The 26,624-nt window shown below is 43.9% G+C and overlaps 1 protein-coding gene across 1 annotated transcript in view; it reads left to right on the top strand.

The window, feature by feature from the left end:
• GTF2A1 (general transcription factor IIA subunit 1) overlaps positions 1–26,386 on the top strand; it is a 402,278-nt gene extending 375,892 nt beyond the window's left edge. Inside the window, exon 8 of the mRNA XM_044078441.1 lies at positions 24,674–26,386. Within this exon, the coding sequence (XP_043934376.1) occupies positions 24,674–24,781 (108 nt within the window). The 3' untranslated portion in view covers positions 24,782–26,386. The remainder of the gene's footprint in view (positions 1–24,673) is intronic.
• Positions 26,387–26,624: the final 238 nt, after the last annotated feature.

The following is a 26,624-nucleotide window of genomic DNA, read 5'->3' as shown; positions in this document are numbered from 1 at the left end:
TGGAAAACATACTTTGCAATGTGGTTTTGATTCTTTAGAGGCCTCTTGCAGGGCTGGTGTTACTGGGTCTGTGCTTAGAAGGCATGCTTGGCTTAAGGAGCAATCTCTGCCGGATCATGTTAAAGCAAAACTCTTGGACGCTCCTTTGCAGCAGGACCGTCTGACAATAAGGCTGAAGAAGTTCTAAAAAAGATGGAAGATAAAGCTAAATATATGCAAACTGCGAAAGATTTCTTACAAAAACAACCTCCAAGATTTAGTAGGCACTGGCCTACTAAGAACTGGTCCTTTCCAGCTCCTTCCAGAGCCACTCAAGCCAAACCCAGACACTCCAAAAGCATCAGGTTTCAGTCCCAAGAGACTTTCAGAACTAAGCAATGGGGTGCTTCCACTTACAAATCTGGAAATAACAAGACACTACCCTATGGTAAACAGTCTCAATGACTTTCCTTTAAAATTACCAAGCACTTAACTCTCAGCCGCCCCTTTCGGGGGAAAACTGTCTCTTCATGCAAAAAACTGGCAACTTATAACCCAGGACAAATGGGTTTTAAATAGTGTCCCAGGGATATAGATTTCATTTCCACACGTTGCCAACTCCAAACGGGTGGCCAGACCTGCCCCCAAGTCAGTGGGCAGAGGCACAGAAAGAAGTACTTTCCCTCCTAAACATGGGGGGGCTATTCAACTAGTACCAGAAGAGGAAAAGGGACAAGGTTTCTATTCCATACTTTTCCTGGTACCCAGAAAAGACAAATCATGGCATCCAATTCTGGACCTGTGTACTCTAAACACCTTTCTGGACATTCCAAAATTCAAGATGCTGACTCTTCACCAGATGTTCTTCTTGTTTCACTGTTGCAGTCATTACATTTGGGTAATCTGCTGGCAGGTTGCCCTCAGTTGGCCTGAATTCCAAAGACTTGGGTCCTGCGTCAGTTGCTGTCTTCTCTTCCATGACATCAGGTCGTCAGGGGTATAAAATATGCAGCCGACTCCATTTTCTTTAGTCTTTCTTGCCGTGCGGTGCCCGAAGCAGAAGCATTTCGCAAGTGCCGGTCAGCCGACTACTGAAATATTTGAGTTTGAGTTTCAGAACCGAAGTCTTCACTAAAGCTAAGTACCCAGTTGGGGAAACTTTTTTCTTGCTTTTTACCAATGTCAGAAAAAGTTAATAATTGTATTACTTCTGGGAAGCAAATACCTCATAAGGATTTCCATTTATACTATACTTCTTGCCTAGGCCGTGATCACAACATTCCTGGCTGTTGGTTTTGTGCTAGATTTAAGCAACGCACTATCAAGCATTGGTATATTTTTGAAACAGATTTAACTACCCAGAAATGTCGTTGGATAGCAATCAGACTACCGGAGTACATAAAAAACGCAAAGAAAAGGACAGAGAAAAGCAGTCGAGATCCAAAACCCATGACGAAGCTTCTCCTAAGCCGTTCGCCGGTACTCAGTGAGACGCTTTCGCAGCCCCTGATACCCGCTACCTTCGAGTCGCAGGCCTCTACCAACACCCGCAGGTACTCAGTGAGGCGCTTTCGCAGCCCCTGATACCCGCTACCTTCGAGTCGCAGGCCTCTACCGACACCCATGTTGAGTTCGGCATGCCGCAAGATACTCATGGTATTGAACCGACACATGTATCTCCCTCAGATGGGTCCAGAGCCGCTGAGCAGGCACCGGCTTCTGAGGGTGTATTCAGACCTCAACATTTGTATATCAAACCGATGACAGCTGCAAAACCAAAGACAAAAGCTACTTCTAAAACTAAAAAACTGACGCATGAGCCACGTGCACAGGCCTCTATGCCTAAAAAACAGATCAAAATGGCTGAAGACCTTATTACCTTGATCAGGGGTACCCATCCCCCTCCAGATATGAGGCCTAGGCAAGCCACTGATTATGAATCTTCAGATCAGGTTTCTATTTCTTTTGATTCCTCTTTTGATCAGGAATTTATCTGTACCTCCCTATGAGGATTCTGATGCTGAGGAGTCCATTCCATCTGCATCTCCTCCTGAGGATTATTCATTTGGAGAAACCTTGCATACTTTGAGGGAGCATTTTCACTGAGAGAGTCAAGACTTCTCAGAATCAAAAAAGAGACTCTGGGATTTCCTCCTCCCTCAGCACAAGCCTTTAGCCATTCCCCGATGTCCTTCATGGATGCATCTGCAGTCATAACAAGTGGGTTGTCCTGTCGTCAGGCAGCCCTGCAGTCGGAAAGTCGGGTCCGCCGGCTGATGTCGCCTCCACCCGGCGTCATCTCTGTTGGTCTTGGTATAAAAGCATCAGCCGCGCCATTTTCCTCAGTCTTTCTTGCGGCGTGGCGCCGAAAGAAGCTGTTAGCAAGTGCGGTCTGTCGGATCAGGAGATTACTTCTACGAACTGCTTGAAGACTTCTAAAGCTAAGTACCCGTTGGGACTCTTTCTTGCCTCAGCCGATGTCAGAAAAAGTTAACAATTGTTTAACCTGTGAAACAAATACCTCATAAAGATTTCCACTCTTACTGTCTGCCTTGTTTAGGCCCAGCCCGCGGCGTAGCAGCCTGTTGCCTGTGCCTCTTTCAACCGGCGAGCGCTTAGGCGTCGGGTCGGGGTTACAAGAACAGTTTTTTGTGCCTGATTTTTACAACATTATGCAGTCCGGCAGGAAGCCGTCGGTGGGTGAGTTCAGTAAGTCGGTACTTTTTTTGCGTTATTTGGATCCTCCGACTACCCAATCTTCAAAAAGCGCAAAGATAAAGGACCCGGGCGGGTCGGTCAGCGCGTTGCCGCCGGCAAACGCAAAGCAATGTCTCGGTTTAACCGAGAAAACTGCTCAAAGTACAGCTGAACCTATTCTTACAACTGAGGCCCCTGCTACAATTCTTGAATCGACCTCAGAAATTTTACCCACTACGGTGGTTGACTTATCAGACACCATCCCTTGGATGTCTCTACCCCAGCGCGTGGTGCTGCTAGGCCTCCAGCAGCCCCATATTAAGGCCCCCAGCCCCCAAAGCAGCCAAGACTACTAAATCAGTGCCTGTTAAACCCCCTCATCCAGGCCCTCTTCTAGTTCTCAAATGCTTTCTTTGGCAGAAGATTTAATTTCTTTAATTAGAGGATCTCAATCTCACCCAGACAGGGCCTCTCAGCCCCAGAGAAGAGACCTAGGGCAGAGCCCCTGAGCCAGTGTCTTCGGATGATTCTGCTGATGACTCAGACATAACTGACCAGCCTGAGGCTCCCTTCTCCAATTTTGAAGATTCTGATGCTGAAGAATCCATTCCAGCTGCTTCCCCACCAGAAGAATTCTCCTTTGAAACCTTGCATGCCATGAGAACAGTTCAATGGCAGCAACAGGATTTTCAGACTCCAGAAAAGACTTGGGACCTTTCTGCACCTCCCACAGCACAGGCCCTTAGCTATACCTCCTGTTCTCTCTGTGGTGGATGATGCTTTCAATGATGTTTGCTCCGCTCCAGATTCTTTACCCCAGCCCCTGCCAAACCAGACAGATTTTACAGGGTGCCAGATACTCATCACCACCTTTACAAGGCCCCACTTGCAGACCCAGAAACTATATCCCAGGGTCCCAAGGCAGTAGCGACCACAGCTAAAAACCCTATTCCTTCTGAAAGGGAAGCAAGGTCACTAGACAGATGGGGTAAAAGGTCTACACTTCAGCTACTCTCTCAGCTAGAGCTTTAAACTGTCAGTTTCACATGATACAATACCAAGAGTTTATGCTTGATCAGTCAACTACAAAACTAACTACTGATGAATCTCTTGATAAGAAATATGTATTAGACATGGTAAATAACATACAACAGGTTAGCAACCATTCCTTAAAATGTGGCTATGATGCACTGGAGGCTTCATTTAGATCAGCCATGACAGGCACAGTGATAAGAAGGCATGCATGGCTAAAGGAACAAGCTTTACGGATCATGTTAAAGCTAAGTTGCTAGATGCTCCTATGGACAAGACAAGTTTGTTTGGTACACCTGCCCAGCAGGTTATGAAGAAAATGGAAGAAAAGGCAAAATCTGTTCAAACTGTTAAAGATTTCTTGCAGGTTCAACCCCAAGGTTTAGCAGGAACTGGCCTGCCAAAATTGGTCCTTTCCTGACTCCACAAAATTTCAAAGGGGCAGGAATAGGCGTTTCCAGGCAGAAACCAATCCAGAGGAGGTGCCTACAGAGGCGACAGTGGCAAGGTAACAACAGAGGCACAGACACAGCCACTGCCACTACATCAGCACAACCACAGTGACTTAATCCTAAATCCCCTACCAGGGAACAAATAGCATCTCCTCTAGGCGGAAAGTTAACCTTATTTTCAAAGAACTGGCACTACATAACAAAAGACAAGTGGATTTTACAAACCATAGATCAAGGTTACGGTTTCACTTCCACACTTTACCAGTCAAAGAGGAATGCCAAATCTACCTCCAAATCAAAAACAGAGGCTCTCAATAATGGAGTTAGCAAACATGAGAGCTGTGGAAAGAGTGCCAACAGCAGAACAAGGAAAGGGGTTCTACTCCAGACTATTCCTAGTTCAAGAAAGGAAAAAAGTTGGAGACCAATTCTCGACCTGTCCACCTTAAATACATACATCATTGTCCCAAAATTCAAAATGCTGACCCTACAGCAACTTCTTCCCATGCTGGGCAAGGAGTCTTGGCTGGTAACTCTAGATCTCAAGGAGGCATACCTGCACGTCCCCATTCGACCAATCTGCAGAAGATACCTCAGATTTCTTGCAGGATCAGAGCACTATCAATTCTCAGCATTGCCCTTTGGCTTATCTACTGCGTAGTATTCACAAAATGCCTGGCATCAGTAATCATTGCAGACTACAGGGAATTCAAATTTACCCATACCTGGGCGACTGCCTGCTACAAGGGACAACAAAAGCAAGCTGACAACAGATTTACAAAGGGTCATTTACTTGCTACAAGGACTGGGATACACAGTCAATTTACAAAAGTCAAGGCTGATACCATCCCAAACAAGGACATTCTTGGAATTGGACACAGTACAACAAATGGCATTCCTGACTACAGAAAAACAAAAGAACTTCCTCTTTACTTCTTGGCACTAACAAAACTGAACAAGTTAACAGCAAGAAAATTTCTACAGGCCTTGGGCTTCATGGCATCATGCATAATCTTGGTCCCATTTGCCAGACTACATATGAGGAAACTACAGTGGTACCTAAAGAATTTATGGTCCCAACACAGACACAGTCTAGAAACAGAAATCCCACTAATTCCATGCTTAAAACAGGAGTTCCTATGGTGGGCTCAGGCATGCCAGTCAAACCCAGGCCTGCCCTTCCGCAGATGTCAACCAAGCCAGACCATCACAACAGGCGCTTCAGACCTAGGATGGGGGCCCACATGCTGGACAAATGCGTGCAAGGATTGTGGACACAGGATCAACTTCACCTGCACATCAATCTAAAAGAATTGCTGGCAGTAAAACTGGCAATCCAAAAGTTCAAACCATTCCTCAGAGGGCCAGTTGATGATAAGGACAGACAACACCACAGTCATGTGGTACATCAACAAACAGGGAGGCACTCATTCATACCCCTATGCAGAATGACCTTGGAGCTGTGGACCCTGGCACTCAGCTACAACATTCAGTTACAGGCAATATTTGTACCGGGAAAGACAATACTCTAGCAGACATACTAAGCAGAACCACGGATGCCCACGAATGGAAGCTGCACCGGACATCTTCAAGACCATCTCAAAGAAATGGGAATGCCACAGATAGACCTATTTGCATCACCTCTCAATCACCAGCTCAAAAAATTCTGCACAAGGACATTCCACCCACTAGCATGGAAAGTGGACTCACTCTCCTTCAACTGGAAAGGCCTAACAGCATATGCATTCCCACCTCTTCCTTTGATACACAAGGTACTGCTAAAAATCAAGGAAGACGTCCAAGGATAATGCTGATAGGCCCACACTGCCCAAGGCAACACTGGTACCCACTACTGAAGAGCATGTCTCGGAACAACATGTGGCCAATACCCCTGATGCCTTTGATGTTAACTCAGAACAATTACAACATCATACATCCAAACCTAAAAACGCTGCAACTGACTGCATGGAACATCACATAGCAGCAGCTAATCCAGAACTTTCCCAAAGTGTTAAAGACATTATTCTTGAAGCACGTAGTCCTTCAACAAGAAAGAACTATGCTGGAAAATGGAAAAGGTTTGTCATTTGGAGTACCGACCAAGAGGAAAAGATGTGTCAAACATAGATATGCCTAACATTCTGGAGTATCTGGCGAACTTCTTCATTCAGGCCTGTCCTACTCCTCCATCAAGATACATGCATCAGCTATTTCAGCAGAATACAGCTTTGATCCTCCTGTTTTTAGCACCCTTTGCTCAGGCAGTTCCTCAGAGGAATCAAAATGTAAAACCTCCAAGGAAACCACCATTACCAGCTTGGGACTTAAACTTTGTGCTAGAAAAGTTGACACTAGCACCCTTTGAACCAGCAGCAACAGCAGACCTACAACACCTGTCATGGAAAACTGCTTTCCTACTGGCAATTACTTCAGCAAGGAGGGTTTCAGAACTACAGGCCTTAATGGCAGTGCAACCCTTCCTAATCTTCCACCAAGATAGAGTGTCCTTGAGGACTAATCCTACATTTATGCCTAAGGTGGTATCCAGAGTATCTTTAAACCAGGCAATCCACCTACCTACCTTCTTTCCCAACCCACAAAACAGAGGGAAAGAATACTGCATACCTTGGATGTACATAGACAGCTACGCTACTACTTGGACAGAACAAAAAATAGCAGAAAGACTGACCAACTTTTGTAGCCTATGCAACAGGAAGGGAAGGAAAAGCTATTTCAAACAGACAATCTCCAAATGGATAGGAAATTGCATACGATACTGTTACTCCTTCCATGGAAAACCAATTCCACAGAACATAAGACCTCATTCTACAAGGGCAACAGCCACTACCACAGCCTTCTTACGAGGAGTGGCAACCAAAGACATTATTGAGGCTACTTGGACCTCCGTGCATACATTTGCCAAGCATTATAATTTGCCTCTTTATTCCAGATCGAGCAGGGTTTGCCACTGCTGTACTGCAAGGGATCCTACACACCATAATCTACTTTTATCCTCCTCCCTAGTTGGCTATGGTATTCTACCCACTTGTTATGACTGCAGATGCATCCATGAAGGACATAGTACAGTTTTGTACCTACCATAAATGTAGATGTCCGAACTGGATAGCATCTGCAGTCAGGATCCTCCCTCCTTCCCCTCTGTGGTACTCCTAGGGTGTTTACCCTCCTAATAGCTAGCTGTTGGGGGGGAGTCTTTATGGTGTATTTGTTTGTATATATGTACATATATGCTTATTGTTGTGTTTACCTCTATCTATTTGGAAACATTGGCATCTATCCAAATTTTACCCTGCAAGAGGGCTACTGGCATCTGGGGCAAGAAACACTGAGGAAAATGGCGTCGGCTGATGCTTTTATACCGAACCAACAGAGATGGCGTCGGGTGGAGTGCGACATCAGCCCGGACCCGGACTTTGGAATCCGGCCGACTGCAGGGCTGCCTGACGACAGGACAACCCACTTGTTATGACTGCAGATGCTATCCAGTTCGGACATCTACATTTATGGTAGGTACAAAACTGTACTTTTTAGACATTGTGGATGATGTGTTTTAAGAGTCAAGCATGACCCCTGATTCCTTACGTCTAGCTCCCAGTAAGCCTGACAGATATTACAGGGTCCCTGACTCACATAAAGTTTTATTTAGAAACCCTGCGGCTGATCCTGAAACTATTTCACAGGGTCCAAAGGGAGTTAAGGCCTCAACAGCAAAAAAAAATCCTACCCCCTCTGACAGATTCACGGGCACTAGACAGATGTGGAAAAAAAGTTTATACATATGCAACCTTGGCAGTCAGGGCCTTAACCGTCAATTTCATATGCTTAAGTACCAACAACATGTTATGGGATTGCTGAAACAGAAAATGTTGATTTCAGAATGTGCACAAAATAAAGAATTGCAGGAATTATTGCATGCAGCTAAACAAGTTGGAAGCATACTTTGCAAAGTGGTTTTGATTCCTTAGAAGCCTCCTGCAGGGCCGCAGTTACTGGATCTGTTATTAGGAGGCATGCCTGGTTAAAGGAACAAAATTTGCCTGATCATGTTAAAGCTAAATTGCTAGATGCACCCTTACAGCATGATTTTCTGTTTGGTATTAAGGCAGAAGAGGTTTTAAAGAAAATGGAAGACAAAGCTAAGTCTATGCAAACTTTTAGACTTCTTACAAGTGCAGCCACCAAGATTCAGTAGACACTGGCCTACAAAAAATTGGTCCTTTCCTGTGTCAGACAGAGCTCAAAGGGGCAAATCCAGACGCTCTAAGGGTTCCAGATACCAGGCGCAAGATTCATACAGGTCAAAGCAATGGGGCACTTCCACCTCCAAATTTGGAGGAGATAAAGCGTAAACCTACAGAAAGCAATCCCAATGACTTCCCTCTGCCTACACCAAGCACTTATCTTTTGGCAGCACCCATAGGGGGAAAATTAGCACTTTTTGCTCAAAATTGGCAGTTAATTACCCAGGAGAAGTGGGTACTAAACGTCGTATCACAGGGATAGAGATTCCATTTCCATACTCTGCCAATGGCAAATGGTTGGCCAGATCTGCCAAAGAATCAATGGGCAGAGGCACAGAAACAGGTTACGTCCCTCATGGATATGGGGGCCATTCAGACAGTACCAGAACAGGAAAAAGGACAAGGTTTTTACTCAAGACTGTTCTTGGTACCCAGAAAGGACAAGGCCTGGTGGCCAATACTGGATTTATCGATTTTGAACATGCGTGGACATTCCAAAATTAGAAATGCTGACTTTGCAGCAGCTTCTGCCCATGCTGGGCAAGAATGCTTGGCTGGTGACTTTAGACCTAAAAGAGACATACCTGTATGTCCCAAAAAGACAATCGTGCAGAAGATACCTCGGATTCAAGGCTGGCTTAATACCTTACCAATTCTCTGCACTGCCCTTTGGCTTATCTACTGCGCACAGGGTCTTTACAAAGTGCCTGGCACCAGTAATTGCATTTTGAAGACAAAGTATGCAAACATATCCTTACTTGGACGCCTGTCTCATTCAAGCAGAGAACAAGGACACTTTTCTTCGACACTTGGCGTTTGTGAAAAGGCTTCTAACATGCCTAGGGTACACAATAAATGAAAAGAAATCACAACTGGTACCCTCTCAAAAGATAACATTCCTGGGTGCAAGCTTTGATACAACTGCCCAGATGGCTTACCTCACGCCAGACAAGCAAAGGCAACTGACTGCTTACTTCAAACTGATGGCAACAAAAACCCAGTCTTCTGCAAGGCAAATTCTGCAGGCTCTGTGCTTCATAGTTTCATAGTTTAGTACTAGGCTATCTGCCCTGGGGCATTTGTAAGCCTAGCCATAGTGATGTGGCTTTCGCCACCCCATGAAATGGTACAAAAATGCAAAGAATAGATTTAGAATACTGTGCCTCTGTCTAGTAGTGACACAATGAAGGTCCCCTTATATAATAGAATTAGTTTACTGTGCCACTGTCTAGTAGTGACACAGATGTGACCCCTGGGGTAAACTTACGATCTCCCATCCACTCATCAAGATTTCTCTTGAAGAGAGTCAGTGAGGGGCTCTGCCTAACATGAACTGGGATCTTGTTCCAAAGCATGGGAAGCCTCTGGGTTATGAATCTATCCCTCCAGCATGTCCTATTCATACTTGTGCCGAGGTTTAAGTCTTTAGCTCTCGTGGTCCTGATGGATTTGGATTTTTTGAAGTGGAGCATGTCCATCAGTTCCTGATTGGACATGGCCTTGTACATCAGGCAGAGATCACCTCTAAGCAGGCGGTATGCAACTGAATAGAGCTGGAGTTTCTTTAGTCTGGCAGAATAAGACATATGTTGGAGACCCTTGATCCACTTGGTGAGGTACTTTTGTGGTCTCTCCAGCTGTTGCAAATGCTGGGTGAGGTACATACCAAATGGGGCATTGTATTCAACCATGGGTCTGATGAGGGAGGAGTATAGGGGTACAATGACATCCTTGGATCTGGATGTGAATCCTTTCATGATAAGGTGTGCAAGGTAGAATGTTTTTCTAACCACTTTGGCAACGTGGGTGTCAAATGAGAGGTCGCTGTCGACTTGGGTCCCTAGGTCTCTGATTACTTTTCCCGTACTCAGTGGGTTGCTGTCTATGTGATAATTTGTGGGTACTTTGTTTTTCCCAAAGGGGATGACTATACATTTTTTGGCATTTAGTTTAAGGCCAAGACTCCGGCACCAGTTGTCCGTTTCTGTGAGGCCTTTTTGTAGGATGTATGTCTCCGCTGGTGTATCGACTATGGCGCCTAGTTTGCAGTCATCTGCGAACTTTGTCAGCCACAACCCTCCCATGTTTGCTTTAACATCTGAGAAATAAATGCCGAACAAGAGGGGTCCCAGGACAGATCCCTGTGGGACACCACTTGTGACTGGCTTTGAGTCTGACATTGCTCCAGCGATTTTAACTTTATGGGTTCTGTCCTTTAGCCAGTTTGCAACCCATCTAGTGACATAAGGGTTTACGTTTAAGGTGTTGAGCTTATCTATGATGCCTGAGTGGGGTATTGTGTCGAAGGCCTTAGCCAAGTCCAGGTAGGCTGTATGGACTGCTTTGCCCTCATCAGTGGCTCTAGTGACTGTTTCAAAAAAGTCAACCAGGTTCAAAAGGCAGGATCTGCCCTTTACAAAGCCGAACTGGGTGGGGTCAAGTGTCTGTAGGTCCCCTATGTCTCTGTTTATGAGTTCCATAATGATTCTTTCCATAGCTTTGCAGACCAGGCTGGTTAAGCTTATGGGGCGGTAGTTCCCAGGGTCTGTAGAGGTACCCCGTTTGTGGAGTGGGACCACTGTTGCTGTACACCAGTGTTCAGGTACATATCCTGTAGTAAGGCTAAGGTTAAATAGCATTTTTATGTGTGGGTTTAGCTCCTCTTGGAGTTCACGTAGCACGCAACCCGGGATACCGTCAGGTCCCTTTGATGCTGTGTTTTAGCTTTGTTGAGGGCGGTTCTCACTTGGACATCTGAGATGACAGGGAGATTACATTCAGCTGGGATAAGTATTTCTTCTTTTGGGGGTGAGGGAGGGGAGAAATTTGCTCTGAACCTGTCAGCCAGAATGTTGGCAATATCTGTGGGTTCAGTGTATTTTTTGTTTTTGTGACCTAACTCTGAGCATATCTGAGGGTTTCCGCCCAGGTTTCTAACATAGCTGAAGAAGGCTTTGTGGTTATCTTTAGTGTCCTTAGCGATTTTTCTCTCAAAGTTTGCCTTGGATTTTTTTATGAGAGAACGTAGTTTTCTGCTAATGTTGATCAGAGATGTCTTCCCTTTATGGGATTTTGCTCTGTCGTGCAGTAGCTTCCTTCTTTTGTTATAAAGTTTGTTAATGGGAGGTTCACCAGACAGGACGCTTGCCTTTGGTGGAGAGGGACTTGGATTTATTTGGGATTGCATGATCCATGCATTCTTGGAGATGTCCATAGAAAGCATTTGTGAAGGATTCGGCATTGTGGGATGTGGTATCCACTGGCCCAGTGGGCTTAAAGGATACCATCTCAGTCTTAAGAAGAGTGAAGTCTGCTTTTGAGAAGTTTTTCACAGTGGTCTTTTGTGCTGGGGGTGGAGGTGGGATATATGTATATCTAGGGTGATTAGTTTGTGGTCAGATCTCACTAGTGAGGGGTATACCTCCGGTGTGGAGCATTTTGTCCCCATGTTTGTGATGATCAGGTCTAGTATATTATCTCCCCTAGTGGGAGAGGTGACTAGTTGTTCCAGTGCATTTGAATTTATGAATTCCAGGAACCTTTGGGCTAGGGTGTTAGGGCTAGAATAATGTACCCAATCTATGTTTGGGTAGTTGAAGTCTAACGGTATGATGGTATTTTGTGATACATTCATATCCTCCAATGTCTTCAGGAAGGCTGAGTGGGGTTCCTGAGATTGGGAGGGTGGTCTGTAACATGCTACCAGTTGTATAGCAGTTTTGCCTATGGTTAGTTGCACCTGTATGGTCTCTGATGCTTCATGTGTTGCTACTAACCTGGAGGTGTGGGTGTCCTTGATGAATATGGACACTCCCCTCCTTGTGGTTCGGCCCGGGTTTTGGGGCCGAAAAGCATGATACGAGGTATAGCCTGGTAGCGCTGGGGTGCTCTCAGGAGCCTTGAACCAGGTTTCAGTTGCTGCATCCTGCATCCTACTAATTCCATATGCAAGACTGCATATGAGGAAATTTCAATGGTACCTAAAATGTTTGTGCAGTCAGCATTCACACAGTCTGGAAACAATAATTCCTCTCATTACCTGCCTGCAACAGGAGTTTCTATGGTGGGCAAAGGCATGTCACCAAAACATGGGACTGCCCTTCACTCTACCCCCCTGCCAGCCAAACCTTAACAGACGCATCAGATTATGCCTGGGGGGCCTACATGGCAGGAAGATGCATTCAGGGCTTATGGACACCAAAACAAATGCATCTTCATATCAACCAGAAAGAGATGCTAGCTGTCCAAAATGCCATAACAGCCTTCAAGGATTTACTTCATCCAGGACAACTACTGATAAAGACTGACAAACACCACAGTCATGTGGTATATAAACAAGCAAGGGGGCACACACTCATAACCCCTTTGCAGATTAGCCATGGCAGTGTATGACACAGCTTTGACCTACCAAATAATTCTTCAAGCTCAATTCCTGCCAGGAAAACCAAACACTCTGGCAGACGAAACTAACTCCACAAGTCTTCAGCATGATAACAGAGAATTGCGGGTGCCCAGACATAGATCTGTTTACCTCTCCTCAAAATTATCAATTGAAAAGATTCTGCACAAGGACTTATCACAGACAAGCATGGAAAGTGGACGCCCTATCCTTCAGTTGGAAAAACCTATCAGTTTACGCCTTTCCTCCTGTGCCTCTTCTACCCAAGGTCCTCCTAAAAGTCAGACAAGAGAAGCCAAAGATGATATTAATTGCCCCGGACTGGCCCCGCCAATACTGGTACCCAATCCTAAGGAACTTGGTTCAATACCCAGCATGGACCTTGCCTCAAAGACCACAACTGCCATCCTGCACAATCAACTACAGACTGAACCTGGCAGCATGGCTAATCATGTAGTCATACAAACACCTCTCAGTAAAGCTGTGATGGATGTCATTTTGGAAGCCAGAAGGCCTAGTACTAGAAAATCTTATGCTGACAAATGGAAGAGATTCTGTGCTTGGAATCAAGCACAAGGAACTGATACAGCAGAACCAAATATTCCTCAGATATTACAATACTTAACTGAGATGCTTGACAATGGCCTATCTTTCTCATCAATCAAAATCCATGCCTCTGCCATTTCGGCTCATTAGAATACAAAGCCACCAATCTTTTTTCATCCTTTACTAAAGCAATATCTTAGTGGAGCCAAAAATTTAAGCCCTCCTAGAAGATCACCATTACCTGCATCGGACCTCAATTATGTGTTGGAAAAGCTCACCCTGCCTCCATTTGAACCAACTGCTACCGCTGATCTAAAGTTCCTATCATGGAAAACAGCTCTGCTACTAGCAATTACTTCAGCAAGAAGAGTTTCAGAGCTACAGGCCCTCATGGCTGTAGAGCCTTTTATCATATTTTACCCAGACAGGGTGTCTCTGAGGACAAATCCTACTTTTATGCCTAAGGTGGTTTCCAGTGTGGTTCTTAACCAAACAATTCATCTGCCAACTTTTTATCCAAATCCGCAGAACAAGGGAGAGAGAATTCTGCATTCCTTGGACGTACAAATACAGGTAAGATTCTACTTGAGCAGGACAAAAGCTCTAAGAAAAACTGAGCAATTACTAGTGTCATATGCTGCAGGATCAGAAGGAAAGGCAATTTCAAAGTGGATAAGCCACTGCATCCATTTCTGCTACTTACACCATGGTAAACCTGTGCCCAAGGGGATTAGGTCTCATTCCACCAGAGCTGCAGCTACTTTAGCAGCCTTTCTCAGAGGAGTACCAACCCAAGACATTCTAGAGGCTGCTACTTGGAGTTCTGTTCACACCTTTACAAAGCATTACCATTTGCCTCTCTACTCTAAGTCCAGGGCAGGCTTTGCCACTGCAGTGCTGCAGGGCCTTATAGCTGCACCTAATGCTGTTTAGCTCCAGCTTCCCAACCATAGCTTTGGGATTCTACCCAAATGTAATGACTGCAACAGTGAAACACGAAGAACATAGTACAGTTGTGTACACTTACCATAAATGTAGATGTTCGAGTGTATTCACTGCTGCAGTCCAGGTTACCCTCCCGCCATCCCCCTGTCATTCTGAAGTTTATCTTTCCTTCTGTATATTCTACAACCTATGTGGTGTATTTGCTTGTAGATGAAGTTAAAGTTTATATTGATGCATGTATATATGGGAGAGATAATAATTTTGCTACCTTTTTGGGGGTACCTGACATCGGGGGCAAGAAAAACTAAAGAAAATTGCATCTGCTGCATGTTTTATACCCCTGACGACCTGATGTCATTGAAGAAGGGACAGCAACTGACACAGGCCCCAAGACTGTTAATCAGGCCAACTGAGGGCAACCTGCCAGCAGATTACCCAAATGTAATGACTGTAACAGTGAATACACTCAAACATCTACATTTATGGTAAGTGTACACAACTGTACTTTACTTCCTATGCTAGGCAAGGATGTCTGGTTGGCAACTCTAGACTTAAAAGAGGCTTACCTGCATATCCCAATCAGGGAATCTTGCAGAAGATACCTACGCTTCAAAGCAGGTTACTTGCGTTATCAGTTCTCTGCACTGCCCTTTGGCTTGTCTATTGCGCTCAGGGTATTCACAAAGTGCATGGCTCCAGTAATTGCATTTTGCAGGCAAGGAAATATTCAAATATATCCATACCTGGACGATTGTCTAATTCAGGCAGAAAACCAGGCCATTCTTCTAAAACATCTGACGTTTGTAAAATGGTTTCTAACTTGTCTAGAGTACACCATAAACGAAAAGAAATCACAACTGGTATCCTCTCAAAAAATTACATTCCTGGGTGCAAGCTTGAATACAACTGCCCAGATGGCTTTCCTTATGCCAGAAAAGCAAATTCATTTGGTGACTTACTTCAAACAGGTGGCCACAAAAACTCTATCTGCAAGACAAATACTGCAAGCCTTGGGGTTCATGGCCTCCTGCATTCTTCTAATTCCCTATGTTAGACTGCATATGAGGAAACTTCAGTGGTACTTAAAAAGTTTATGGAGTCAACATTGTCACAGCCTGGAAACAATGATTTCTATCATACTTTGCCTGCTCCTGCAGTTCCTATGGTGGGCAGTGGCCTGCCACCAAAACAAGGGACTGCTATTCACACACCACCCCCTGCCGCCCAAACCCTAACTACAGACGCATCAGACTATGCATGGGGGGCTCATCTGGCAGGGAAGTGCATTCAGGGCAAATGGAGCCCAAATCAAATGCACCTTCATATCAATCAAAAAGAAATGCTAGCTGTACAGAATGCACTTGACAGCCTTCAAGGACTACCTTCATCCAGGACAACTAATGGTAAAGATGGACAACACCACGGTTATGTGGTACATAAACAAGCAGGGGGGTGCACATTCCTACCCCCTCTGCAGACTAGCCATGGCATTGTGGAACACTGCCTTGAGCTACCAAGTACAACTACAAGCTCAATTCCTGCCAGGAAAGCTGAATATTCTGGCAGACGAACTAAGCAGAAATCTCATGGACCCACATGAATGGAAACTGGAACCACGGATTTTCAACATGTTGACACGCAAATGGGGGGAGTCCAGACATAGATCTTTTTGCCTCGCCCCCAGAACTACCAGTTGGACAAACTTTGCACAAGAACTCCTCACAAAAAAGCCTGGAAAGTGGGTGGTCTGTCCTTCAGCTGGAAAAACCTATCAGTCTATGTCTTTCCCCCCTCTGCCTCTACTCTCCAAAGTTCTTCTAAAAGTCAAACAAGACAAACCAAAAATTATTTTGATTGCTCTAGACTAGTCTCGCCAACACTGGTACCCACTCCTGCGCAGTGTGTCACAAATTTCTCCATGGCTCCTGCCTCAGACACCTTCCTTACTGCCTCAGCAGGAGAACCAAATTCTGCACCCTCACCCCCAAACATTGAATCTTGCAGCTTGGCTAATCATTTAAATTCACCCTTAGCATCCCTCAGCAAACCTGTGCTGGATGTCATTTTGGAGGCGAGAAGACCTAGTACTAGAAAATCTTATGCTGACAAATGGAAAATATTCTCTGCCTGGAATCAATCTCAAGGGGATGAGCACAACAGTGCCTTGTTTACCTCAGATTTTGCAATACTTAACTGAGATGCTTCACAAGGGCCTGTCTTTTTCTCCATAAAAATCCATGCCTCAGTCATTTCAGCGCATTATAACACAGAACCCCCCCCCCCTTTCTCTCATCCTCTGCTAAAGCAGTATCTCAGAGGGGCCAAAAACTTAAGACCACCCAGGAGAGCTCCAACCCCTGCCTGGGACCATAACTTTGTATTGAAGAAACTCACTCTACCTCCTTTCGAGCCAGCTGCTGCTGCAGACTTAAAATTTCTTTCCTGGAAAACATCCTTCCTTTTTAGCAATCACTTCAGCTAGAAGGATATCTGAATTACAGGCCTTTATGGCAGTGGAGCCTTTCATCATCTTTCATGCGGACAGAGTGTCACTCAGGACCAATCCATCCTTCATGCCCAAGGTGGGTATCCAGTGTGGCTCTTAATCAGTCCATTCATTTGACAACTTTCTTTTCCAATTCACAGAACAAGGGAGAGCGATTCTGCATTCATCGGATGTACACAGACAACTTAAATTCTACTTGGACAGGAGTAAATCTCAAAGAAAATCTGAACAACTGCTGGTAGTATTTGCTGCAGGGGCAGAGGGGAAGGCTATTTCAAAGCAAACCATTTCTAAATGGATAAGCCATTGTATTCATTTCTGCTATAAGCACCATGGAAAACTTATTCCCCAGGGATCAGATCTCATTCCACCAGGGCTGCATCTACTTCTACAGCCTTTCTCAGAGGTGTTTCTACCAGGGATATTCTAGAAGCTGCTACCTGGAGTTCAGTTCATACTTTCACCAAGCATTATCACTTACCAATTTTCTCTAAATCCAGAGCTGGCTTTGCCACTGCTGTTTTGCAGGGTCTAATAGCTGGTCCTAATGCTGTATAAATCCATCCTCCCAACCTTGGCTTTGGGAGTCTACCCAAATGTAATGGCTGCAACAGTGAAACACTAAGAACATAGTACAGTTGTGTACACTTACCATAAATGTAGATATTCAAGTGTATTCACTGTTGCAGTCCTGGTTACCTTCCCTCCAGCCCCCGTTTTTTCTCTTACCATACCTCTACTTTCTTTTACTATGCTTAAAAGTCTCTTTGGTGTATTTGCTTTTGTTTGGAGGTATATTTTGGTGTGTTTAATTACTTGTATATTTTGCTCCCCATTTGGGGGGCACCTGACATCTGGGTCAAGAAAAACTGATAAAGTGGCGTCTGCTGAAGGTTTTATACCCCTGATAACCTGATGTCATGGAAGAAGGGACAGCAACAGACTCAGGACCCAAGACTGTTAATCAGGCCGACTGAGGGCAACCTGCCAGCAGATTACCCAAATGTGTAATGACTGCAACAGTGAATGCACTCGAACATCTACATTTATGGTAAGTGTACACAACTGTACTTTCTGGAGATGAGGGCGGTGCTCCTGGCGTTGCAAGCACTTCAAGACCTTCTTCCTCTCGGGACTATTGCGATACAATCAGACAGCATGTCGGTAGTTTGGTATATCAACAAACAGGGCGGTACCAGATCTTGCCCACTTTGTTGAGAGGCCATGCGAGTTTGGGAATGGGCTATTTCTTCCCAGCACTTTCTGGTTGCAACGCACATTCCAGGGACGACCAACGTGGTAGCCGACAAGCTCAGCCGGGCGATCCAACTGCCTCACGAGTGGTCTCTGAAACAGGAAACAGTGGAACAGATTTTCCCCCAATGGGGACAGCCTTGCTGCGACCTCTTTGCCAGCCCAGTCAATACCAAATGCAGCAGCTATTTTTCCCTCATTCCCCCTCCGCGGGAGACACCCATAGACACTCTGGCTCATGATTGGCCCATGGGACATCTGTATGCTTTTCCTCCATTTCCTCTCATTTCCAAAGTGATTCAGAAAGCCAGTCGGCTGGGAATCAAGTTGATCCTCATTGCTCCTTACTGGCCTCGTCAGGTCTGGTTCCCCTTCCTTGAGCCTCTTCTCCTGGATGATCCTGGACCCAGCTCCAGATCTGTTGACTCACTTGTCAGTTTCGCAACATCCCTCAATCCACACCCTCAAGTTGACAACGTGGCTGCTCCAGTTCCATTCCTAGTCAGGCTTCATGATGCATCATCCTCAGTGTCACATATTCTTATGTCCTCCCATAAACCTTCAACTAGGAGGCTGTATGGCAGTAAATGGAAAAGATTTTCTATTTGGGCACAGAAAATTAATGTAGATCCCTACACTGCTTCTATCCCTGTGATTTTGGAATTTCTCTCTGAGCTTTTTCAACAAGGAGCTGCCGCTGCCACTATCAGAGGCCAATTGGCAGCAATTTCTCATTTTCACTTAGGGTTTCCAGATAATTTAATGTCCATAAGCTATGCAAGACCTTTTTGAAAGGAGTCACTCTCTTGAGACCACCACTGCAAGAACCTGTGGCTTCTTGGGATTTAAATTTTGTGTTGTCCAAACTGACATCTTCCCCGTTTGAACCTTCCCACACATCTTCATTGAAATTTTTGTCTTGGAAGACTTTGTTTTTGGTAGCTATCACGTCAGCTAGACTGGTTTCAGAGCTAAAAGCCTTGTCTGTTAAGCCACCTTATTTGATCTTTCACAAAGACAGGGTGTCACTGCGTACTAATCCCTCCTTTGTCCCCAAAGTTTGTTCACCTGCTACCTTAAATCAATCCATAGAACTCTGTTTTCTTCCCTAATCACTGTAATGCAGCTGAATAGTGTTTTCATCAGCTGGACGTTCATAGACAACTACGTTTTTATTTACAGCGGACCAAGGAATTTACGAAATCAGATCAACTATTCATTTCCTTTTCTGACTCAAGAATGGGCTTACCAGTTTCTAAAGTTACACTATCTAACTGGAATTCCAGTTGCATAGCCTTTATCTACAGTTCGGTGGGCAGACCTTTACCCTGCAGGATCAAGACTCATTCTACCAGGTCGCTGTTTACCTCTGCCGCCTTTCAAGCCAGGGTCCCCACTTGGTAATATTTGCGCAGCAGCTACGTAGGCTACCCTTCACACTTTTATTGCACATTACAAATTGGATTTAGCTTCCATGGGTAGAGCATCCTTTGGCTCCACGGTGCTTGGGAGTATTTTCCTGTGAGCCGCCCAAGAATAAGGCGCTAGGGACGCTGTCCCATATGTAAAAATGAAGGTGAGATTGGACTACACAACATAAAGAAGTTGTGTACTCACCATAACGTTCCATGTTGGTAGTCCATATCACCCTTCATTTTTACCAACCCGCCCTCCTGCCCCCATCTTGGAAGATCTGGAGATAATAATTTGGTTATCTTTGCTTGGAGACCCTTTAGTATTGGTTTGTCTGTTTTATATATTTTTTTCTTCTAGTGAGCAGCAAACAAGAACCGGGGTTTGTACTGATGCACTATGGGATACCTTCTTAGCCACGAGCCAACCAGAAGTCGTCGAGCTTGTCAATCGGCCGAGTCGGAGTTGAGGATCGTCTCAAACCCATATGTAAAAATGAAGGGTGAGATGGACTACCAGCATGGAACGTTACGGTGAGTACATAACTTTTTATATGCACATCCCCATAAGGGAATCTTGCAGGAAATATCTACGTTTAAGTTCTCTGCACTTCCCTTTGGCTTATCTACTGCGCCCAGGGTATTCACAAAGTGCCTGGCTCTAGCCATTGCATACTGCAGGCAGAGAAATATTCAAATGTATCCGTATTTGGACGATTACCTGATTCGGGCGAACAGTCAGGAATTGCTACTTCAGCACCTGGCATTTGTAAAGAGACTTCGAACTTCTCTGGGGTACACCATCAACGAAAAGAAATCACATCTGGTGCCCAGCCAAAAGATTGTATTCCTTGGAGCAAGCTTGAACACAACTTCCCAGATGGCATTCCTTACTCCAGAAAAGCAGGTTTAATTGACAAACTACTTCAAACTAATGGCCACCAGAATCCAGTTGTCTGCAAGAAAAATACTGCAAGCCCTACGGTTCATGGCCTCGTGCATTCTACTAATTCCATATGCAAGACTGCATATGAGGAAACTTCAATGGTACTTAAAAAGTCTCTGGTGCCAACATTCTCAGGACCTGGAAACAATTATTCCTTTCATTCCTTTGGTGGGCAGAGGCTTGCAACCACAAGGGACTCCCTTTCACTCAACCCCCTCACTGCCCAAACCCTGACAACAGACGCATCAGACTATGGCGAATGCATTCAAGGCAAATGGAGCCCAGGACAAATTCACCTACATATAAATCAAAAAGAAATGTTACCTGTACAGAATGCTCTGACAGTCTTCAAATGCCTTATCCTTCCAGGGCAACTCTTGATAAAGACAAACAACACCACAGTTATGTGGTACATAAACAGGCAGGGGGAACTCATTCCTACCCACTCTGCAGGTTAGCCATGGCCCTGTGGGACACAGCCTTGAGCAGTCAAGTGCACCTGCAAGCTCACTTCCTGCCAGGCAAACAAAATTCACTGGCAGACAACTTGAGCAGAAATCTACTGGACCCACGCGAGTGGAAACTGGAACCCAACTCATTCAAACTTCTAACCCACAGTTGGGGGACACCAGAGATGGACCTCTTTGCCTCCCCCCAAAACCATCACTTGAGCAAATTTTGTGCCAGAATTCCCTACAGCCAAGCATGGAAAGTGGATGCCCTATTCTTTACATGGGAAAACCTCTCAATTTATGCCTTCCCCCACTGCCCCTCCTCTCTAAAGTACTACTCAAGATCAAACAGGACAAACCAAGGACCATCCTTATTGCACCGGACTGGCCCCGGCATCACTGGTGCCCACGCCTACACCGTCTGGCAGCAGTGCCACCCTGGCACCTACATCAGACCCCCCCTCTCTGCTGTCCCAGCAGGAGGGACAGATTTTGCATCCTTAGCTGCAAACCCTGAACCTTGCAGCCTGGCTTATTCCCTAAATACACCACCAGCAACCCTCAGCAAACAGGTGCTGGACATCATCCTTGAGGCTAGAAGGCCTAGTACTAGGAAATCCTATTCAGAAAAATGGAAAAGATACTGTTCTTGGAGCCAGTCTCAAGGAAAGGACAAAACCGTGCCCACCTTACCTCAAATCCTAGATTACCTAGCAGAGCTGCTCCACAAAGGCCTATCCTTCTCTTCTATTAAGATTCATGCCTCTGCCATCTCAGCTCATTATAATACTGAGCCACCTCTCTTTTCTCACCCTCTGGTCAAACAGTTCCTGAGAGGAACTAACAATTTAAGACCCCTGAGGAGAGCTCCCACCCTTGCCTGGGACCTTAACTTTGTACTAGAGAAGCTCACGCTTCCCCCTTTTGAGCCTGCTGCTACAGCACAGTTAAAATTCCTCTCTGGGAAAACAGCCTTACTTCTAGCCATCACTTCAGCAAGAAGAGTGTCTGAGTTCCAAGCACTAATGGCTGTGGAACCCTTAATTATTTTCCATGCTGACGGGGTTTCCCTCAGGACTAACCCATCTCTTATGCCCAAGGTGATATCCAGTGTGGCTCTAAACCAATCCATCCATTTTACCAACCTTTTCTCCTAATCCTCAGAATAAAGGGGAAAGGATCCTGCACTACTTGGACGTGCAGAGACAACTCTGGTTCTACCTCGACAGGGCTAAGCCTTTCAGAAAATCTGACCAGCTGCTAGTCAGCTTTGCTACAGGGGCAGAGGGCAAGGCCATTTCAAAGCAAACCATTTCCAAATGGATAGCACACTGCATCCATTTCTGCTACAAACACCATGGAAAACGTATAAACCAGAATGGCTTCAGTGGTGAATAAACGATCCACTAGGCGTGTAATATAATACACTGCACTTTATTAACAACACACACAGAGGAAAAAATAAATAAATTAAATGAATAATAGCAATCCAAATAGACCAAATCCAAGCGCTTTCGTCTCCTGTGTAGGAGACTTTTTCAAGAGCAGAGAAATGTAAACATTTATGATACCAATATATATGTATATTGTTGGTAATGAAAATTATGTGCATTCTGATTCTCTAAAATTAATTTTGTGTATGTTATATATACTCACACATTTTTTTACACTTTTACTTACACAGATACTTATTCATATATTCATGAATTTTTGTGAATAGTTTACATAAGCATACGCGTATGTGTATGCACTTGTATAACCTAATACAAGTACATTAGTTATATACTTTATTATACTTTTTAATTTCATGATAACTGGCTGTATTGCATAAACAGTATACACACGTTTGAATATTTGTATTGTTTGGTCGTGGTAGAACTGCATATTTTATTGCATATTTTATTGTTGCACCTTTAATTATTACACCTTACACTAATGGATTAATTAGCAGAAACCGAAAATGATTGGTGTTTTGGTTTGAAATTTAATTAAGGATGGTATAAATGTTTGCAGTTGTTGGGCATGCCCTGTTCTTGAAAAAGTCTCCTACACATGAGACGAAAGTGCTTGGATTTGGTCTATTTGGATTAGTAGTATTCATTTATTTATTTTTTTCCTCTGTGTGTGTGTTAAAGTGCATTGTATTATATTATATGCCTAGTGGATAATTTTTTCACCACTGAAGCCATTCTGGTTTATTTGTTTTTTCGGCTTTTTTCAGTTTGTACCATGGAAAACCTACCCCACAGGGGATCAGAACTCATTCCACTAGGGCTACCTCAACCTCTACAGTATTTCTCAGAGGAGTTCCTACCAGGATGATCCTGGAAGCTGCAATCTAGAGTTCTATACACACCTTCACCAAGCATTACCACTTACCTGTATTTTCTAAATCCAGAGCTGGATTTGCCCCAGCAATCTTACAAAGCCTGCTAGCCAGCCCTAATATTACTTGGCTGCCTCCACCCTTCCTCAGCTTTGGGAATCAACCCAAGTGTGATGACTGCAGCAATGAAACACGAAGAACATAGTACAGTTGTGTACACTTAACATAAATTTAGATGTTCGAGTGCATTCACTGTTGCAGTCCTGGTTACCCTCCCTCCAGCCCCCTGACTCTTCTATGCTTTCTACCTATCCTCTTTTTGGCCATATCTTATGGCTGTGGTATTTACTTTTTACTGGAGGTGTTCCACACCATGTAATTGCTTCCTATTTTGGGGGCTCCTGACATCTTGGACAAGAAAAACTGATGTAATGGCGTCGGCTGCATGTTTTATACCCCTGACGTCATGGAAGAGGCGACAGCATCCGACCCAGAAATCCCAAGACTCTGTTATTTGGGCTGACTGAGGGCTACTTGCAGGCAGATAACCCAAATGTGATGACTGCAACAGTGAATACACTCTACATTTATGGTAAGTGTACACAACTGTACTTTATAGTTCCACCATGTAGGTTTGTTTCTGGAGTTTGCCCTGCCTTTGTTCCTGCAGGGTACAGCTGCATCTGTGCAGCTGTTTATGTGCTGGTATACGTTTCTGCATTTGCATTGAGTTAACTCGTTTTGATGGGGGTTTGAAGCTTGCCAATGTATCACTTGGAGTAATTTTAGGACCTTTTGTAATTGATGTAGCCCTCCATCTAGTCTGTAATTCCTGTTTGCCTCTCCTATGTCAGCCCCTTGTGGTACTAATTGGTGGAGATGTCTGACAGCAGTTTCTTATGCCTGATTGCTCTGGATGTGTTTGTATGTGAACCCACTATCTTGTGTGTTTAGGTCCTGCATGGCTGCCTAGGCATGATGGGCCTTTCTGTTCTGTTTTGACCTTCACCTTGGGTTCAATTCTGCATGGTTGAAGACTACCCTCAGCCTATCTGGAGCAGAGTAGTACTGTAGAAACTTCGCTATAGCTATAATTGCAGTGATTTGCAGCAAGACAACATATGTATTTATACTCGCAGACATAGAAATGATGATGGTGGTGGTGGTTTCCAGCAGGCAAAGCACATTTGTCATTGCCTCAGTACCGTCCTTTATCGTGTTTGTTAATCTCTGTTGCAGATTGCAGTACTAGTACTTTGTAGCAGTGGTGACTGGATATTTCCCAAAACTGCAAACTTGTAAACTTAAGTAACCAGAACTAGAGACCTTAATTTGAGGCTTCTAAGTCTGTATTATACAGTATTTTCTAATGTTAATCTGCATTTTCATTTTCATCTCAAAATGGCTATAATGTGTACATCGCTGGTTTTACTCAATGATTAGTTTTCTATTACATTTGTTGCAGATTCATAGAAGCAAAAACAAGTGGAAATTTCACCTGAAGGATGGAATCATGAACTTGAATGGCAGAGATTACGTGTTTTCTAAAGCCATTGGTGATGCAGAATGGTGAAAAGGAACTAATTAACTTAAGACTGGACATGGTGTGCACTTCAGCTTACTAAGCTTGCACAACCCAGTAAAAATACAAGTAGGAACTACTGGAACTGTGCTACTGAGTAGTACAGCCAACACTACATCCTGTCAGCAAGCCTTAGATTGATAGTGGCTAGTAATAGGCGATGAGACCCAGAAATCAGGTTATTTTATTGTAAGTAAGATGAGACCCAGTTATTTTAGTTCCATAACTTCCATGCTGCATTCAGATATTAAGATGAATGCATGTTTTACATCCTAAAGGTCTATTTTCAGTACTGTTTATGCTTAACAGTTGCTCTCTTACCTTTTTGTTGTTTAGAGGAAGGAGAAATGTTTTTATTGGGGAAGGTCTAGAACAGGGTGTTGAACAAGAGGTTATGAACAGTAGTGCCATTAAGGTCCGTTGCTTGTTCATATTCTTGTCTTACTGAAATGTTTTATATGAAAATATATATATGTATATTATATATAAATATATATTTTATCTTAATCTTATTTATTACATTTCTTTGAAGTTTGAAATCTGGCTGAGTAATTCATGGAATGTGTCCTTCATTAAAGATGCACAATCTTCAGATTTTTAGCAGCAAATAGGGTCCAAGTGATGTTTACGATGAGCCAAAATGGTTAGTTATTGCAAAGGAAAACTGTTGTGAAAGTGTATTTGAAAAGCTACTGATGTAAAAGAGTTTTTAGTCTTCAGCTTTTTTTAAATTCATTACAATTACTTTTCAGTTTTAATCACAATTCTGCAGATTATGAAAATTGAAGCAGTGCCATTTATTATAACTTTAAGAGCAGTTGACCAGTATACCCTCCTTTTCCGTACAACACTTTGGTGCCATTCTCTAGTGTTTAACACATCTGACCTGCAGGTTAACACGTTCAGGGACAATTTACTAATTTTGATAAATACTGTTACTACAGAATCTGTATCCTAATGAAGTGGTCTATGCATTTAGTGTAGGTTTAAATATGGCAAAAACTTTTGGAACTATGGGTCCATTATTTCTGACCCTTTATCCATATGTGCCGTCTCCCATGAATGAGCATACCACTTCCTATGCTTTTAGATGTCCTAGCTCTGCCACAAAAATATTGTTACAACTTTTGATTTTTCGTGATTGTGAGCAGCTGTCCTTTTTGAGTAATCTTCAGGCCACAAGAACAGTTGTACAGTTTGGAAACACAGTATTGATTCTGGTGGTGGTTTTAGGCAACATAATGTTTACAGTTAACAGCCATAGCGGTGATTTTTTGCAAGAAAACGTGTGGGTACACTTAAACCTGTAGCATTTATTTCCAGCAAGAAAACATGGATATACTTAAAAGCCACATCAGTGGTCATTGTAGTGATTTTGAACAAGAAAATTTCCAGTTACTCTTAATAGCCATAGCAGTGGTTATAGTGGGGGTTTTCATAATGCACCGTTCTGGCTGCTTAACAGCATTTTGGAACTCTGAGACTGCTAGAACAAATGCTTAACCCTGTTTTGTTATTGTTGAATTTTTAATAAAAATTGAAGCCCTGAATTAGAGATTAAAAAAAAAAAAAAAAAAAAGCTTAAGTATATTAAAATTGGATTTATCTTGTGATGTTTTAAATCAGAGTTAATGTTTTCTGTGGCCATTTGAGTGTTCTTGAGCTTTACAGGGCAACCGATGCTTTAAGAAGTATTTGGAGGACTTCTGTAGGGAGCACTGTTGCAGTGCCCAGCCAGTAACTGATGTCAGTTTCCTGCTTGTGTTCAGGATTGAAAACTCTTCAGATTTCTGCTTGTCCACATCTAGCTTACAAGAGCACAGTATGGGCTACA

This window comes from Protopterus annectens, chromosome 1.part1 (assembly GCF_019279795.1).
Source record: "Protopterus annectens isolate FY-2018-M chromosome 1.part1, PAN1.0, whole genome shotgun sequence".
Classification (NCBI taxonomy): domain Eukaryota; kingdom Metazoa; phylum Chordata; order Ceratodontiformes; family Protopteridae; genus Protopterus; species Protopterus annectens.
The sequence above is the reverse complement of the archived record's forward strand: the minus strand, read 5'-3'. Positions and strand labels throughout refer to the sequence as shown.